This window comes from Dermacentor andersoni, chromosome 9 (genome assembly GCF_023375885.2).
Source record: "Dermacentor andersoni chromosome 9, qqDerAnde1_hic_scaffold, whole genome shotgun sequence".
Classification (NCBI taxonomy): domain Eukaryota; kingdom Metazoa; phylum Arthropoda; class Arachnida; order Ixodida; family Ixodidae; genus Dermacentor; species Dermacentor andersoni.
In genome coordinates, this window is record NC_092822.1 from 17311490 (window position 1) to 17328903 (window position 17414).

Genomic DNA, 17414 nt, shown 5'->3' on the forward strand with positions numbered 1-17414 from the left:
TGGACAAGCGTTTTGTTTTCACTTCTGGCCTTTATTGACCTCGCAAAATGTAGGAATGTCATAAAGGCTGTGTGCAAAACTGTGCACTATACATTACAGACATAACTGGCACAAGATCAAGAATGAGTGTAACAAAATACAACAATGGTACAACTGAGCACTTCATGAAAAATCGGCATTGCTAACCACACACAAAAAATTGTTAAAAGAATGCAAGTGGCATTGAGATCGGTTTTCTGGTTTGAACATAGCAAAGCCCAACATTGCATCCAGCACTTCTGTCCTAATTTCGCCCACTGCATTCTGCTAAAATGGTAATGCTAAAGCTTGCACATAACAAGTAGAACATTGCAATGAATAAAAATAACTTACTAGCTGGCACTTATTTTCATCACTTGACATGGGTGACAAATGGTTTTGACAACAGCCAAAGCATTTCAATTTCAAGCCTTTTTCATTGGTAGGGGTGTGCTACATTGCTGCGTATGATTGATACTTTACTGGAAAAGCAGTGGGAACTGAACACAAAGTGCGTGTTTTCTTCAGCCTATGATGAAATGCGTTCTTGTGCATTTGTGTTGCACTCGCATATTGCGACTCTCCCAACATCTATGCGAAATTGCACAGTCCCATAGGCTGAACCACCGTCTTACTTCCCAATGAATTTAACTTTCCTCTCAACTACCTGTCGTCCTGTGAACACAGATTCACACATGTACGCTTCAGACTTAAAAAAAAAAAATACTGATACAGTTAACCCTGTGAAGATTCACAAAATAGTTGTAAATAAAAGGCACTCAAGTGAGTAATCACGGTATTGAAATAACAAAATATGACTAGCACTTAACTCACTGACATGGATGGCGCAAAAATGTACGAGATCATTTTAATTGTGCAAATAGGCCAGTGTGACATTCCCGAGAATATGCAGTAAATGGTCAGTTAAAGTACACTCAATGACAAAGGAAATATTGAGGTAGCGGTAGAAGTGGATGTAAAATTGAACTCATGCAAAACTCTGAAGCTTTCTACTAAAAGTTTAACTTGCAACACTGATGTCACATGTTTCTGACCGGACATCCGAAAAAAACCATTTAGCTTTGGTCATTTGTTAAGCTTACTGCACTCTCGAGTATTTGGTTCACAAAGCTCAGTTTTCCTGTTATAAAGTCTTTCGAATCACCTGTGCAGAACCTCTTACGCAGAGTGCTGCGTCATGGTTTCGCATTCAACCCACGGTTGCCAACAGCCTCGCTATCAGGGCACAATGATGACCGAGCTCCTTGTAATGTGCATCAGGCTGGTCTTAAGAAAGTGTGTTATGCCTAGAATGCCAACACTCTTGTTCAAACACTGGCAGCCTTGCAAGAACAGACCCCACTGATTAATTCTGCAAATTTTGCGCTATAGACACTGCACTATGGACTGTATGCTAGAGGAGCCTTGGCTGATGCTAATAGCCAGCTGCTGTGGTGTGAACCAGGTGTCCTGCAATGCATGTCACAACCTAGCAAAGCACTACAGCAAATTTACACAAGGTATGCCACCACCTTTTGAGATACTTGTATCTTTTATTAGAAGTAGCTTTTATAGTTCAACTCGAAACACTCAAGCCATTAAGAAAAGAAAATTGCATTTCTGACTGTTTAGTTGACAAGTCAGACAATTTTTTAATTGCCAGTGAACGTCTCTGTACAGTGCCCGAACTTTAACTTCCTTCTGTGCAATTTCTTGTTACTTAAAATCAATAACTTCACTGTATATTTCGATAAAACAGTATACTCCTTTAGACATTAAGGTCTGTTGACCAATAATTAATGAAGGCAATGTCGAAACATTGCTTCATTTGAATATTTTTTTAATGGGGAGGGTCATAATCCCTTTTGCCCTTTTTTCTTGCATGGCTTCTTTTTATTTTAAGAAATCTGTTCCGAAAGGTGGCAACATACCTCAAATTTCACAAGTCACCTCCATTTCTGCAACGCATTCATTCCAGAGTTGATTTTAACAACCAAGCACTCTAGATAACAGCAACATAGGCATCAAACTTTTTTGTTTACACAGGCACTTGTGCCGTCTGTTTATTTTCTTAGAAAAGGTTTTGGCCGCGAGGAATACCAGACCCTGCAAAAAGAAAAAGAAAAGCAAGACTTTTGTCAAAGCAGCAATACCTGATTGAGATACAATGGCACGTTACCCCTGTATTCAGAAAAGCATCCTTATTTGAACCCCGCGCTTGACTTTTGCTCGACTGCCAGGCATCGTTTAGATAAATGACACCTGGCATAAACATGCCCAGGATGCTCATTGTGTTTCTTTCGGCATGGTCACAACAGGCATGATAAAGTCAAGCAGCGGCTTCAAGATGCATTTCTGACTACAGGGGCTACATTACTTGAATATCTGTCTACCGTTTTATTTTGTGGAGTAGCGCTTAGGGCTAGGATGTTGGTATCTCAGAGCAAATTAGAGAATTATGGGGGTGCATATATATATGCACCCTGTGCCAATGTCAATGGGAACACTTTATTTGGTGTTCAGACAGCTATTGCTGCAAACTTGTCTTACTGTGATTTGCAACAGTTCTCATGTGATCAATTTATGATAAGTTGGTACAGCTTACGCTAATTGGCTGTATGTTAAAATGCAAGGATTCCCGAGCTGATACAAGGGGTTCAGAGGACAGCAGTGTTGATTATCATGGACCTTTGCTCATGTTACAGACTGCCATAATTCACTCATTCGCTTTGAGATATCAACATCCTAGCCCTAAGCGCTACTACACAGAATAAAACAGTAGACAGATATTCAAGTAATGTAGCCCCTGTACTCGTACATGTGTCTTGAAGCCGATGCTTGACTTTATCATGCCTGTTGTTACCGTGCCGAAAGAAACACAAGAGGAAGAGGAAACGTAAGAGAAAGAAGTGATTTGCCACATATGTGGCAAATCACTTCTTCCTCTTGCCCGTGCTATTACGAGGTGTGCTCTTGAGCAATGCCATATTATGCGTGCCCTCGGGCTTCTTTGGGCAGTACGACCGCGTGTGGCTGCTATCACCTGTGGCACCGCATATCTCGCACCGGTGTTCGCGCAATATTGGGCACACCACAGCATTTGTCAGAGGGTCACGCAATATGTGCGTACGTGCGAATGATCTGGTTTCACCAAGTCGCCGGCAGAACGCACATTCCAACAACGATGGTTGTTGATGCTGCGGTTGTGAGCCGCACTTATCTCTGGCCGCACCAATGGGTCCAAAACACTTGCGCTCCTCCCTGGCCCTGGCCAGGTTGACAGGGTTTTCTGCCTCCAATGCCCCTTCTGGGTGCAGCTCCCCTGAAATGCAACAACAATACATATTTTGTTGCAAACTGCATATTTTCTTAAAAGAAAGTACCACTCAAAATGCGTTTCCAATGTACTCTGAATTGACGTTTGTCAGCTGAGGTTCTGCAAAAGTGATCCCATGTCTTTGTACATAAGCGTTATTTCCTTCAGCCTAAATTGTAATGTGGATTTTAAGACTATACTTTAGCAAACAGTGCAAGTAATGGGACACTGAAAAGGGGCACATCACCCAGGCAAGCCGAGTGCCTTATGCAAAAGGGTCAGACGAGACAATCCCCCCAAAAGGATTGCGACAAGAAGCATCAGGAACTCCTCACTAGCTGCATCACGAAATACCCTTGAAGTGTGGGTGCTCCTACGTAGGACAAATGGGCCGCTGCATCAATTATTGCCTCCGGTAGCATGCCAACAACATAAAACAAAAATACAGCAGCAATCTTCCTCTGCATTGCAGGTTGTATAAATGCATCCCTTATTTTATAAAGGTCACCCTCGACCAAAAGCACGCCGACCAGCACCCATGTGAAATTATCGAGGCATTTGCCATCATCCAATGTGTCCCTTTGTGCATCAGTTGACCATCTATCCAGTTATTAGGCAAGGAAGTAGTGTATCTACAAATTTAGCACATCTCCACCCACTTGCAATCACATGTCATTCTTCTCATGTTTTTCACACTATGTTTTCACTCTTGCTTCTCTACCTATATATTCTGTGCTCGCACGATATACATAGATAAAACCTTATTCTACAGGCTCTCGTGCAAAATGTGATCTCTTATGATTGCTAGCCTATAAGACGACAAAACTGTATATGTACTGAGGTCTCGTTGCCAACAAGTCCACAATTGAGAGAGTGCCTCTCTTGGAATGGCAATTTCTCCATTCCCAGGATCTGTCGAGGTTTGAAGTGCTATGGTGCGACACTTCTGAGCATGAGCTCGGTTGAGGGCTTGATTCCCAGCTGCACCAGCTACATTTAGATGGGTATGAAATCCAAAAATAGTATGCTCAGATTTATGCTTGCATTAAAGAACAGTGCCTGGTCAAAATTAATCCGAAAGCCTTATTACAGCATCTGTCACAGCCTCTGTGTTGCTTTAATTGGAATGTTAAACTATATATGCATCAATCAACCAATCCACTCTTAAGCAAAAGGAAACGAAAGAAAAATAGCCATCATCATCAGCCTATTTTATGTCCACTGCTAGGACGAAGGCCTTTCCTTGCGATCTCCAATTACCCCTGTCCTGCGCCAACCGATTCTAACTAGCACCCGCAAATTTCCTAATTTTGTCGCACCGCCTAGTCTTCTGCCGTCCTCTACTACGCTTCCGCTTCTCTTGGTACCAATTCTGTCACCCTAATGGTCCAACGGTCATCTAATCTGCGCATACGTAACCTGCCCAGCGCCATTTCTTTCTCTTAATGTCAATTAGAATATAGTCTATACTTGCTTGCTCTGATCCAAACCGCTCTCTTTCGATCTCTTAAAGTTATTCCTAGCATTTTTCGCTCCATCGCTCTTTGCGCGATCCTTAACTTCTCAAGCTTCTTTGTCAGTCTCCAAGTCTCTGCCCCATATGTCAGCACAGGTAAAATGCACTGATTGTATACCTTCCTTTTCAATGATAACGGTAAGCTTCCAGTAAGGAGCTCACAATGTCTGCCATATGCGATCCAACCCATTTTTATTCTTCTGTGAATTTCCTTCTTATGGCCAGGGTTCCCTGTGATTAGTTGACCTAGGTAAACGTCCTTCATTGTGATCCTGAACTCTTGTTCCCTTGCCCTGTTGTTTGTCATTATCTTTGTCGTCTGCATATTAATCTTCAACCCCACTTTTACACTTTCCCTGTTAAGGTCTTCAATCAAGTATGTGTTGGCAAAATTTTATTGGTCTTTAAAAAGAAATTACCAAAATGCAGGAAAAAGATTATTGTAGCATCAAATTTACAGCTTCAACTTTGCCACAAAAAATATATCACAACTTTGTTAGTAAATCTCTTGGGACATTTACAGCTGACTAGTAAAACTGTAGAATTTTAAACTATTCTGTCGAAACCTACATTTAATCATTTTACAGAAAAAGGTTGATTATTAACAATGGAAGCCTAGGCCAAGGTCTCATTTTCTGAAATATAGTCGCACAATCTAAGCACCATTACGTCACAGTGACGTCATGGATACCAAACTGCCTTGTGTTTGACTGTGGCATATCTTGGCATATCTTAACACCAGGACGAGTTATTGAAAGGCTCACAGGTTAAATATCTTGTTCCTTTTAGAATGCAGTCTATTTCCTTTTAGAATGCAGTCTATATATAGCCTTTTCACGTAGACTACCAGAAACTTCTGATGTCACGTCAGATTGGTGCCTTTTCACGTAGACTACCAGAAACTTCTGATGTCACGTCAAATTGGTGCGGGAACTTCAAGGCAGCGCACAGGCTATACGTGTACTTTGTTCTGCTTCTTTTATAGCTTACCAAGCCTCCACTTATAGAGATTTACAAGAGTGTTTACGGTCTGATCCACTCAGACCAGTGTACACATGTCCAGTGTTCTGCTAAACACACGCGGACAGGGTATTTTGCCAGATGGGAGGTGGTGTAAATGTGAGCACTGCAGCCACCTTGTGGCGCAGAGCTCGAGACAAATGCACAGCTAATATTTCAGTAACCAAATATATTCTACTCCACTGCTAGTGCAAATTTTTCGCATGACGGTTCACCGCTGCCGAAAATTTACGCCAGGAACTCTTAACAGAAAGTTTCAGCGTGTCCAGTATTCCGCGACACGCACGCAGATTAGACGGAATACAAGGTGAGCCGGGGCGTAAATGCAGACGGCCTGTACCAGTATTTTTCCTTCCTCCATGGCCTGTACGGTGCAGCCGTATGGTAATGCAGAGCTATTATGCCGTTACCAAATGTATTCTACTTCGCTGCTGCCAAAAATTTATAACAGCAACGAAATGGAACGTACTTGTTTACTGTAATATTACCTATGTGTTTCATTGAGCTCTGCACCACCAGGCGTCTGCACCATCCAGGCCACTCATGTTGTGGGAATGGGAGCTCGAGGTTGCGTCCACTTGGCTTCTTGGTCATTTCGCATCTCGATCACGATGCGATTGTACCCTTCTAGGTCATCAATGGCTTGGAGTAGCATTTTATAATGCATCAAAGAGAAAACTCTGGCAGCAGAGCCTACCTGCCTAATCTACCCCTCTCACCGCCGAAGCTGTCTTCAAAGCAGTCCAACTTCGTGGAGGACACCTTGCTTTAGTACAATCCCAACAAAAACACTCTTACAGAGAGACGGCCTTGGTAAGCCAGAGAAGACGAAAGATGGTTGCCAATGCCGCCTTAAAATTCCCGCACCAGCTGGCTGTGACGTCAAGGACGTACTACGTCTGCTCAGGCTAGCTTATTTTTGACAGTAAAGATGGATGGCATAGTATTGTAAAGAAGCCCGAAGACTACGCGTAATTAGCAGATTTACAGAACGTTGGCTGTTCTTCAACGGCCCAAGTAGAATGTATACGTCAAAATCCTTGACATCACATTGACCTACTGGCATTGGGGCATCGGCGCGAGATTAAAAGTATCGAAGTTTGGCCCTCATTTTCACTTCTAGTATTTCAACACCTTAATGCGAAATTAAAAACAGTAGACATTTCAAGCGATGCTTTATCAGTATAAGGATAATTTGCAACACATTCCACTGGTCTTCCGAGAGCGCTTGCAAAGTGCCCCAATGGCCGTGTAATACAAGAAGTACAAATAACTTCTATAGCATTATCCTGGATTTGTTAACGCTATAGGAGCATGTCTGTTGTCATGATAAAGCTAATAGTACATTCGACTGGTCGCTTTAGAACGCAGTCGCGGCGCGGTTGACATTCGTCTAGTTAACTGAGGGTGCCGCACTCCCCTCAGAGGCGTTCATACCTTCAACCTGGGAGTGCGACCGAGATATGACACTGGAACTCGGCTACGGGGTAGGCTATAGCTCCGGCTCCAATCTCCAGAGGTCTCCTCATCGCTGCAAACCGAATTGAAGCGCGGTAGGAACCATGCAGTCGAATGTGCCATATCATATACGTTGTTAATAAACGACCTTTGAGGCTTCGCAATAGCGACCAGTTGAATGTGCCACTAATTAGTGTTTCTCTTTAGTGAGCCTCAGCAGTGTCTCATCACGCGTGTGGTTGCTCACCCGACTCTCCATGTAGCACCCGGCCACCACTGCTGTGGCTGCGGCCCCGTATCTGCCGGCCCTCGGTGCGCCAGTCGCGCCCTTCTGGCACATCGTTGTCCTCCGAAGGCGGCGGTATGACGTAATTGTCACGCTCTTCCGGGGGTAGGTCGGCGAAAAATCCTGCAAATAATTTCAAGAGTGTCAGTTCGGCGGCAAATCCGCATGTACGCGCGTTTTCGATGACCGCTTGAGATTGCAACTAAAAGCGCGCAAGCCACCGTGATCGCGGAATACTACAATCGAATAGCTGTCGGCGGAAATAAATACAATCTTTAGGCAAGTACGAGCTATTTATAAGCAGCAAAGCCGTACGGCCTCCCGCATCTTTAATGATATCGCGCTAGCGTCCAGCAGCTCCCGATCGCACTAGAGAGCTTTTGTACGCGCACATGTCACAAGGGCCCGGCTTGCGTACGAATGCTCCCTCGCACTACAGATGGCGATTAGATCGACCCGCACTCTCCGCTGTTCACTTCGGTAGTGCACACGCCCTGCCTCTGCTATCTCCGAGGCTTCGTCGTCCACAGACCATATATGATGATTATATATATAAAGTGAGAATCTGCCGGGGTCCGGTAGTTGAACAGGCACTTGGAGGTTGATGACGCACGCATGAAAAAAAATAAAAAACGATGTTTTATTTCCTACGGCGGTCCGGCTGAAACGTAGGAAATAAAGCAGTTTCTTTTTTCCCGTACGTCCGTTCTCGACCTACAAGTGAATATATATATATTTTAACTTCCTCACGCATGTGCGGCGGGTCCAGTACTACGACGATAAAATATAAGAGCAGTTCGGCAGATGACATCTTAATCGTGCATGCAGTTCTGAGTCACGCCGTTTTATTTTCTGCCCCCCCCCCCCTTTTTTTTTTTATTACGTGCAACGTTCACTCTTAAAACGGTTGCACCCTTTGGGGTATGTATTTGTCCCATAACGTAATCGTCATCTGCCTTGCTTGCGTTTCCTTTATTGAAAACTCGGCGCTCGTTACTTTCCTGTCGAGAATGCTGTGTCACAGTCACTGATAACGCGCAAGCCGTTCGTGACTGGGAAGTACATGGCTCGCAGCGTTAAAGGAAACACGGGCAAGACAGACGACGATTATTCGATATCTGCCACACAACGATAATCGTCATCTGCCTTACTTGCGTTTCCTTTCTTGAAAACGCCGCGCCCGCTACTTTACTGTCGGCAGTGCTATGTCATGATGATAACGTGCATGCCGTTCGTTACTGGGAAGAATCGGGCTCGCAAAGAAAGAAAATGCGGACAAGACAGATGACGTGTATTGTTGTGTGGCAAGATACGACTCAAAGGGTGTAAACTTTTCTTACACACACACTCTAAAAACGGTTGCACCCTTTGGGGTGTATATTTGCCTTGGAACGATAATCGTCATCTGTCTTGCTTGCGTTTCCTTTCTTGAAAACGCTGCGCTCGTTAATTTCCTGTCGGGAATGCTATGTCAAAGAACGGCATGCGCGTTATCAGCATGACAGCATTCCCGACAGGAAATTAACGAGCGCAGCGTTTTCAAGAAAGGAAACGCAAGCAAGTAAAGAACGGCATGCGCGTTATCAGCATGACAAAGCATTCCCGACAGGAAATTAACGAGCGCAGCGTTTTCAAGAAAGGAAACGCAAGCAAGACAGATGACGATTATTGTTCCGTGGCAAATATACACCCCAAAGGGTGCAACTGTTTTTAGAGTGTAGAAAATTTACACCCTTTGGTGCTTATCTTGTCCCGCAACAATAATCGTCATCTGTCTTGCCCGCGTTTCCTTTCCTTAACGCCGCGAGCCCGATACTTCCCAGTCACGAACGGCATGCGCGTTATCAGTGTGACGCAGCATTCTCGACAGGAAAGTAGCGAGCTCCGAGTTTTCAAGAAGGGAAACGCAAGCCGGGCAGATGATTATTGTAGGACAAATATACACCCTAAAAGGTGCAACCGTTTTAAGAGTGTGTACTGTTGTGAGTTAAGATAAGCCCCAACGGGTGTAATTCTTTTAGTGAGTGTTCTTAAAAAGCCCCAGGCACCCTCTAAAACCGCGGTGCCTAAATAAGGTCGCATGTAAACATATCACCGTTTTGTAAAACACTGTATCCAATTTTATTTTCTAGCTTTTTTTTAATTACAGCTCTGAAATTTATTATACCCGTCGTGGTGGCTTTGTCGCTGCGCTGCAAATCCCGAGGACGCGTTATCAAATTCCTGCCGCTGCGGCCGCATTTCGATTATGTTAGGGAACCCCAGGTGATCAAAACTAATCCGAAGTCCCCAACTATGGCGTGCACCATATCGTGGTTTGGGGACGTAAACAACTCCAGTGTATAATATATATATATAGAAATAAAAAAAAGCGAATGACACCTCGCGGATTAGCGCGTGGCATGCTAATTCGCGGCGACGACAGAGACCGTATCAGCGGTAAACGACATAGGCACTATTCGCTTATGTCATTGTTTCCGCACCACAAGTGCACAGTTGCAGCCTTTTACACGCTACATCTTGACTGACGGAACTTTTATTTTGAGAGCAAGGGAGCTTCTGCAACCTCACCACATTTTCGTACAATTAAGTCTGTCCTCTGCTGTAAGCAGTATACGCTCCTCGCGACTGCCGCACGGACCAGGGAGCCTCGATGACCTCTGGTCGGCCGCCGCTCTGGCGACGGGGTCATCGACCGTACATGCCAGATATCGACGTACGCACCTGGGAGCATACACATTGATCTGCGAACAAAAGTTAATCGCTGGAACTTGGCTATCCACAATGGCCCGTACATTTGCAGAATATGGCACAACGTGCCCAACAGCTGACTTGCACACGCGACATGTACCCTGTACGGAAGGCGAAATGTCCAGAGTTATTAGGAAGCTTTAGATCGGGTGCTCCTATCTAAATACATGTAAAAGGAGAATTTGTTTTTCTCGGCAACCACTGCACCAAATTTGACGAGGTTTGTTGCATTTAAAAGAAAAACTTAAATCTAGTGACTGTTGGTTTCGAATTTTGGTTTTGGTTGTCAATTTTTTTTTTTTTAAGTTTGGCAATTCAAAAACGAAACTATCAAGTTTGTAACTAACTCACCAACGAAAAATGATAATACAATTCTGTGAATTGCATCTAATAGTGCATCTGAAGCACCTAAAGCAGACAAAATTGATATGTTACTCATCAATCTCGGAAAATTAACTAATATGGAAATACACCTTTTGCAAAACCCTTGTAAGCAACGTAACAAATTCACGTAAGATGCAAAATGAGAAATCTAATTTGTCCGCTTTCAGTGATCTAATGGATGCCGCTTACAGAACCACGATATCTGTTCTTGATGCAGAGCTATGAATTTGCAAACTTCGTGCTTCTACTTTTTTCAAACTTTCAAATTAGTGAAAATTCATGTAACAAAATTCAGGACCTTAATCAAAATTCCGCTTCCAACAGTCACTAGAATTGAACTTTCTCTCTCAAATGCAACAACTTTAAGTAAAGTCGGTCCAGGGGTTATCTCTGAAAGACGTCTCTTTTTTTTTTTTGCTTTACATGTATTTGAATAGGCCGCGTTGGAGTTGGGCCCGACGCTAAAGCTTCCTCTTAAGTTGAACACTTACATAATTGTTGCTGCGTATGTGCCAAAAAGTATTTTCAAGTATAAGTTACTCTCCACCAGATACTGTAGTAGAAGAAACGACTGTTACGATTCAACAGCTACGCCTTTACCACCGCTGAACCCTGAACACTCCAGTACTTTGTGATAAATTACGAGGGAAGACGTCTAGGATAGTGAGCTATCTGACCATGAAGATTCATCTCTATAGGAGGATTCGGCATCAATACAGTCCCCTCTCGCTGGTCAGCTGAGGTATGCGGATTAACTATGAAAGACTTCCCGGAAAGTCTGTTCCTTATTGGAGGGAGCGGCATCTAGAGGGAGAAATAAAATTTTCCGGTCAAAATATTCTAGACCACGGACTTGGTAGAACACAGTATAGCTTCCCACATTTTCAACAGCACCGCATTTGCCATCGCCGAACGCTGCACACCCGTCTATGAAGCTAAACATTTCGACAGAATTGCCTGTCCGGTTGGGAAATTGATTAGGACTTGAGACTGACTCCAATCAAATAACTGAATTTTATTAGCCCGACGTTTCCGAGCCCATTCGGCTCCTCCTTCAGGGGGTTGTTCTTCGGGGGGTGGCGGTGTGCCGCTTTTAAAGCGTTTTTTGTAAAGAAAGGAAGGGGGAGCACGGGAGGTGAGGAGACACTTTACAGACGGAAAGGTGGCGGGAAACAAAAGGAAAAAGGGGGTGGGGGCGTTGTTGACGGCTTCCGTGGTGCTGGGATGACCGGTGCTGGGGAGAGTGCTCGCGAGGGTGCCCTTGATGGGAGGCGGGGGCGGGGGGGGGGGGGGGGGGGGAGGGAGGTTACAGGGTCGCGCCGACGTTTTTGTGTTGGTGAAATAAGCGGTATTCTACCTGGCTGTGCGTCCTTTTCTTCTTTTCGTCATGTTGCCAAGGCCATGGACATACACCGAGGGTAGGTTGCCCTTCACGCGGTTTATGTTATTCCCCGTATTCTGAATGTGCCATGACTCCAGTAGTAGTCTCTTTCGCCAGTTCGTCTCTGTTTGAAGGATTTCAGTTTCCTGGAAAGCAATTTTGTGGTCGGCGTCTTCAGAGTGTTCAGCGACGGCGCTGCGAATACGGTTGAATGTTCTGACGTCGTTCCCGTGTTGTCTGATCCTTTCTTTTAGATTTTTGGTTTCCCCGATGTACGACGCCGGACAGTCGGCACAACTGATTTTGTAGACGAGGCCTTGAGCTTTTTCTTTAGGTGGACGATCTTTTGGTTTAGGGAGGAGGATATTGAAAATGTTTATTGGTTTGTGCGCCACTTTGAGGCCTTTTTTAAATATTCGACTGAGCGCTTCGCTGGTACCTCTGACGTACGGGATAGACACTCGCTTCTGGGGTTGGAGAAGTCAACGGCTGAAGGTACCGCATTTTGCTTCTTTTTTGTTGTCTGGTCCGATTCCGATGAGGAATGAGTTTCGGCTCGTTTGAATAAAGAATTTACAACAGACGCCTTGTGGTTTGCCGGATGGTTGGATTGGAAATTAAGATATCTATCTTGGGGGTTTACCACGGTAGGTAAGGGCGTTGAATGACAACAATACATTCCCTCTGCCTGGCCAAGTCTGAGCTGGGACAATGAGGACAGAAAGTTCTTAGAGGAATGCTAGGGAATTTTTGTTTTCTTTTTGCTCACGCTCCTGCCCACACGGAGAACGAGGGCGGGGGGGGGGGGGGGGGGAGACAACCGTACTAAAGAGGGATAGATGAAGTTTGTGGACGAGAGTTTTTGTTGAGAAACATTCCTTAGTCCATCCATATTAGGAAAAATGGAATGGGAGTGTTCCACGATCACAGACAGGAGCGGCGCGGCGCGTACCTGTATCAAGCGTCGTACTGCAGAGAACACGTGTGTTTTCAAACCACGTAGCGAGACATGGAAGTTCAGGATTCTGGCGGTTTTACGCGTCGGCAAGCGTATACGTGTGGTCTGGGCTTTGAGGCGCGCCACCCACGGATATCTACGTGACTGCAAGGCCTTGCTGGGGCCGCGGACGCTTCAGGAATGCCAGTGCTTGAATTTTGAGCTTATACGCGACGAAAGTGGCCGCTTGTTCGCCAACATATTACGGCCCGCATGTAAACTTCCGGTGCGGATGTTTGGTTGTGAATTTTGGAAATAGGTTGTTGCGGCATCGGAATCGTGCCGAGACGACGGAATTCACCGCTCGTTCCGTGTGGCGCAAAGACGCTGGTGGTCGCCTGCGTTGAGCTTCGGTCTGCAACTTGAACGGCGAAGCAACAAACGCCATAAGAATAAGCACGTGACTAGGTGTTTGTGGACCGAAGTGACGAGAAATTAGATGCCCAACGTTGCCGTAACAGGCAAGTGCTCGGTATATTACACGGGTATACCTACGGGGCACTTTCACTCGAGCCCGGCCGGTCGTGATCAGATTTCTCGATCCAGATTACCTCTTTTGCATAGGTTAAGAATCAGCTTTTCTCAAACCGAAGCGTTTCCGCGAAGGCTATCTAGCTGCATTGTGAGCGAAATGAAGCGCCCACTTGTGCGCGTATCGTGTGGCTAGCTAACGACGAAATATCCAGAATCATGGTGTCGAGCAATTTTACCGCACTTGCTCCAAATTTATGTTGCTTTGGAACAACATAGAACAGAAATTTGCGAAGGTTTGGTACGCGGTAGACGTTGTTCGATTGGGAGCCTGCCGCCAAAATAATGCCTCTCCACCCTAACTTACTGACAAAATTGCAGTTCGCACACTGTCCTGCATCGCGCAGGACAGTGTGCGGACTGAATCGGAACATCTTGCACGGCGCTTTCGATTACAACAATGCGTAAAATTGAAGCGCGAAATGACGACGGGGACGACCAGGTCAGACACGGACAAGCGCATCTTTACAACTACACTCTTAGACAAAGGTAGTATCAGCGTCAAATGAAACTTGTGAACAGCGGAGCGCGTGGCCCAAGCATAAGTGAAGATATAGTGCGCGCCGTCCAGTCATCACGATTGACAGGCGCGCACATCCGGTTTGGCCGCACTGCGCGATCCCCCTATATGGTGAGACAATTTCGCTTCTGTTCTGGCTCTTGCATATGAAAGGGAGAAAATGAAAAATAATGATGAAGCTAAAGTATTGCAGTTTACGGCGAGTCTTGTCGCACACATCGCGGAAACCATACGTGCTGTCGGCGCGAACAGCGGTGCGCGTAGTGCAGTTTGCACCGTCATCGCCCGCGCCGCGCGGCAGATATACACCCCAAATCTGCCACAGAACGATAATCGTCATCTGCCTTGCTTGGGTTTCCTTTCTTGAAACGGCCGCGCGCGCTACTTTCCTGTCGGGAATGCTAAGTCATGCTGATAACGCATGCCGTTCGTTACTGGGAAGTACCGGGCTCGCCACGTTAAAGAAAGGAAATTCGGACATGACAGATGACTATTGTGTGGCAAAAGGGTGTAATTTTGCTTAAGAGCGTACACACAACAAATGTACACCCTTTGGGGTGTATATCCGCCACGCAACGATAATCGTCATCTGTCTTGCTTGCATTTCCTTTCTTGAAAACGCTGCGCTCGCTACTTTACTGTCGAGAATGCTCTATTATGCTGATAACGCGCACGCCGTTCATGGCTTGGATGTACCGGGCTCGCAGCGTTAAACAAAGGAAATGCGCACAAGACAGATGACGATCATTGTTGTGTGGCAAGATACGACCCAAAGGGTGTAATTTTGTCTAAGAGTGCACAATTTACTGAGCGAAGCAGTACTATTGTACATGACTACACATACAATTATATATTAACATGTACTGCATCATAATATACTCCGTCCCAAACTCTAAGCCTTCGTTATTACAAACAGTGCGGCACAACCAAAACGCAAAGGCGAATCAGAAGAAAGGGCAAGCGCTGACGTCCACGCCACGGCTCCGCTAAAAGCGAAAAAACAAGAGGGGCAGCAGAGTAATGAATCACACGCCGCGGTAGCTTAACAGCTATGGCGTTGCGCTGCTGAGCTTGAGGACGCGGGTTCGACCCCGACCGCATTTTGATGAAGGCGAAATGCAAAAACGCTCGTGCCCTTGCGGTGGTCAAAATTAATCCGGAGTTCTCAACTACGGCAGGACTTATAATCATATCGTGGTTTTGACACGCAACACCCACAATGCCAATAAACTCCAATATAATTGTTTATTAAAAGCAATGATGACTCGGCCACTAACCTTTGCAACGCAGTCTCGGTGTGTGCAGGAGCCGGGTAACTTCATCTTGCAGAGGTCCGTACGGATTATGTCGTTGCTGCTGCTCCATCACAGGTCAAAGGCTCGCAACGGTCGGAGAGACGGCGTTTGTTGTTCGACTCCGAGAGTCAGAATGACGTTGCCCCAGCGAGATGGAGGTTCTACGGCCGCGTATACGTTCGAGGGGATCGGAACGCGCATCAAACGATCTGTTCGCAGCTCGGTCACCAGCTGCGGTATGGCTGCCAATCTAAACTAAGAGGAGATAAGCGGGCTCCTTTTAGAACGCTGTTTCTCCCCAGGCAAAGAGCAGTCCGCCGCGTGGAACGCCTACAAGAACCGCCCCCTTCCTCAAAGTCCCACTGTACTCAACTCCCCCTCCCCTCTTCCCCATGACCACACACACACTCCCCCTCAACTCTCCCCCTATCGCTTCCCCTTTGTCTGGAAGGTGAGTCGCGCCGGTTGTCTCAAGGTCTCCGATTTGCGATACTGGGCAAGCGAGAGTCATCGCCGCCGATACCCTTTGTGCACGCCGATGACCTCGTGGGGCCGTTCGCATCCCTTTACATCGGGCTGTTGTGCGTTATGCCCCTGTAGAAAAAAAAAAAAAAAGAGCCTAAACTTGGGAGGGACGCGCCGCCGAGCGCAGTTTGACGTCCACGGTTTCTTTCTGCCGGCCACGAAAGCATCGGAAGACCTCCGGGAGTCCAATGGCGGCGGCACGCCGCCTTATGAGGCAGAGTCAACTTACGCTAAAGCCGCGGAGCCTCCGGCGTTTGCCGTGTGTTTCCAAGTGCGCGACGAACGAAGACCAAGAAGAAAATAAATAAAAACGACCCTGGCTGTAGCTATAGGCGTTCTCGTTTCTCTTGATCCACAAGTGCTCGAGAGAGACACGCGTGAATTGGAAAATCTTTTTTTTTTTTCTTTTGCCACGAATCAGCACGATCATTTAGAAAGAAGAGACGGCGCGGAGGCCAGAGTTATGCTGTCGAAGGACCCTGGTTATAATGTTTTCGTTGTTTCGGGTACGGAACGCACTCGACACTTGTGAGCAAGGTTCCAAAACAGCGCTCCTCCCGCGTTTTTTGTGTCACCCCATCTCCGATACAGTCGCGCAGCTTTCCAACCCAGTGTGATCCAACTAGGGCAAATAGAGGTTCTACAAAATTATTTCAGTGCCAAGGCACGGACAAATGGGCCGATTTGACGACATCCGTGTCCGTCATCTCGAGGACAGGGGGCGACACGCCAGTGTGTTGTATGTATGGTCTCCTGGACCCCGTCAAGCTGTTTTCTTGCAGCTTTTAGCCCAGGAGTCCAGCCAGGATATTTTCTGGTAAATAAAGACAATTGAATTGAAAAAAAAAAGAATTTTAAAGCGAGGCTTTATTTGCCTCTTCCTTAGACTTTTCTCCTTGACCCCGCAAAAGCGTTACAGCGCTTACCTTTCTACTAATGTGCAAGTACGAGTGACAGCCTTGCCCCTCTGCTCGCAGTTCCCATATAGGAGGGTGGGGAGGCGGCAAGGCGAGAGATCGGGAAAAGGTGGCATGAGGAGGCAAGGAAACGCTACTGCTAGAGACACGACTGCGGTTGCGGGCAAACGGTATAAAGTTTAACGTACGGTACGGTACGTTTCTCCTATATCTGAAAAAGTACACACCACGCAAATTTGCCAAACGTGTAACTTATGCAGGACGTGCAGGAGCAGATCCGCATTAAAGCGCACCGTAGGGTCTATGCGACACGGAAGCGGTCGCACACCCGCCGTGGTTGCTCAGTGGCTATGGTGTTGGGCTGCTGAGCACGAGGTCGCGGGATCGAATCCCGGCCACGGCGGCCGCATTTCGATGGGGGCGAAATGCGAAAACACCCGCGTACTTAGATTTAGGTGCACGTTAAAGAACCCCAGGTGGTCGAAATTTCCGGAGTCCT

The 17414-nt window shown here is 46.2% G+C and overlaps 1 protein-coding gene across 3 annotated transcripts; it reads right to left on the reverse strand.

Moving 5' to 3' along the window:
• Positions 1-6: 6 nt before the first annotated feature.
• Positions 7-16723, reverse strand: LOC129383772 (uncharacterized). Of its 3 annotated transcripts, none has more exons than XM_072284440.1 (4): positions 15456-16723; positions 7576-7737; positions 3251-3340; positions 7-2124 (listed from the first exon to the last, which is right to left on the reverse strand). In XM_072284440.1, the coding sequence occupies exons 1-4, from the start codon at positions 15541-15543 to the stop codon at positions 2090-2092; spliced, it is 375 nt and encodes a 124-aa protein (XP_072140541.1). In that variant the 5' UTR covers positions 15544-16723; the 3' UTR covers positions 7-2089. The 3 variants fall into 3 exon arrangements, with proteins under 3 accessions (XP_072140541.1, XP_072140540.1, XP_072140539.1); XM_072284439.1 differs by having other exon boundaries at positions 3191-3340; positions 15456-16722; XM_072284438.1 differs by having other exon boundaries at positions 3149-3340; positions 15456-16721.
• Between the last annotated feature and the right edge of the window lie 691 nt (positions 16724-17414).

What these genes read in the sequence shown, in the direction of transcription:
- LOC129383772 (XM_072284438.1), bottom strand. Translation starts at nt 15,543, where the DNA reads ATGGAGCAGCAGCAACGACATAATCCGTACGGACCTCTGCAAGATGAA. An exon ending in ACCGAGACTGCGTTGCAAAG is followed by an intron (nt 7,738 to 15,455) that starts GTTAGTGGCCGA and finishes AATTATTTGCAG; the next exon opens with GATTTTTCGCCGACCTACCC. An exon ending in TGAAACCAGATCATTCGCAC is followed by an intron (nt 2,125 to 3,148) that starts GTACGCACATAT and finishes TTCTTTTTGCAG; the next exon opens with GGTCTGGTATTCCTCGCGGC.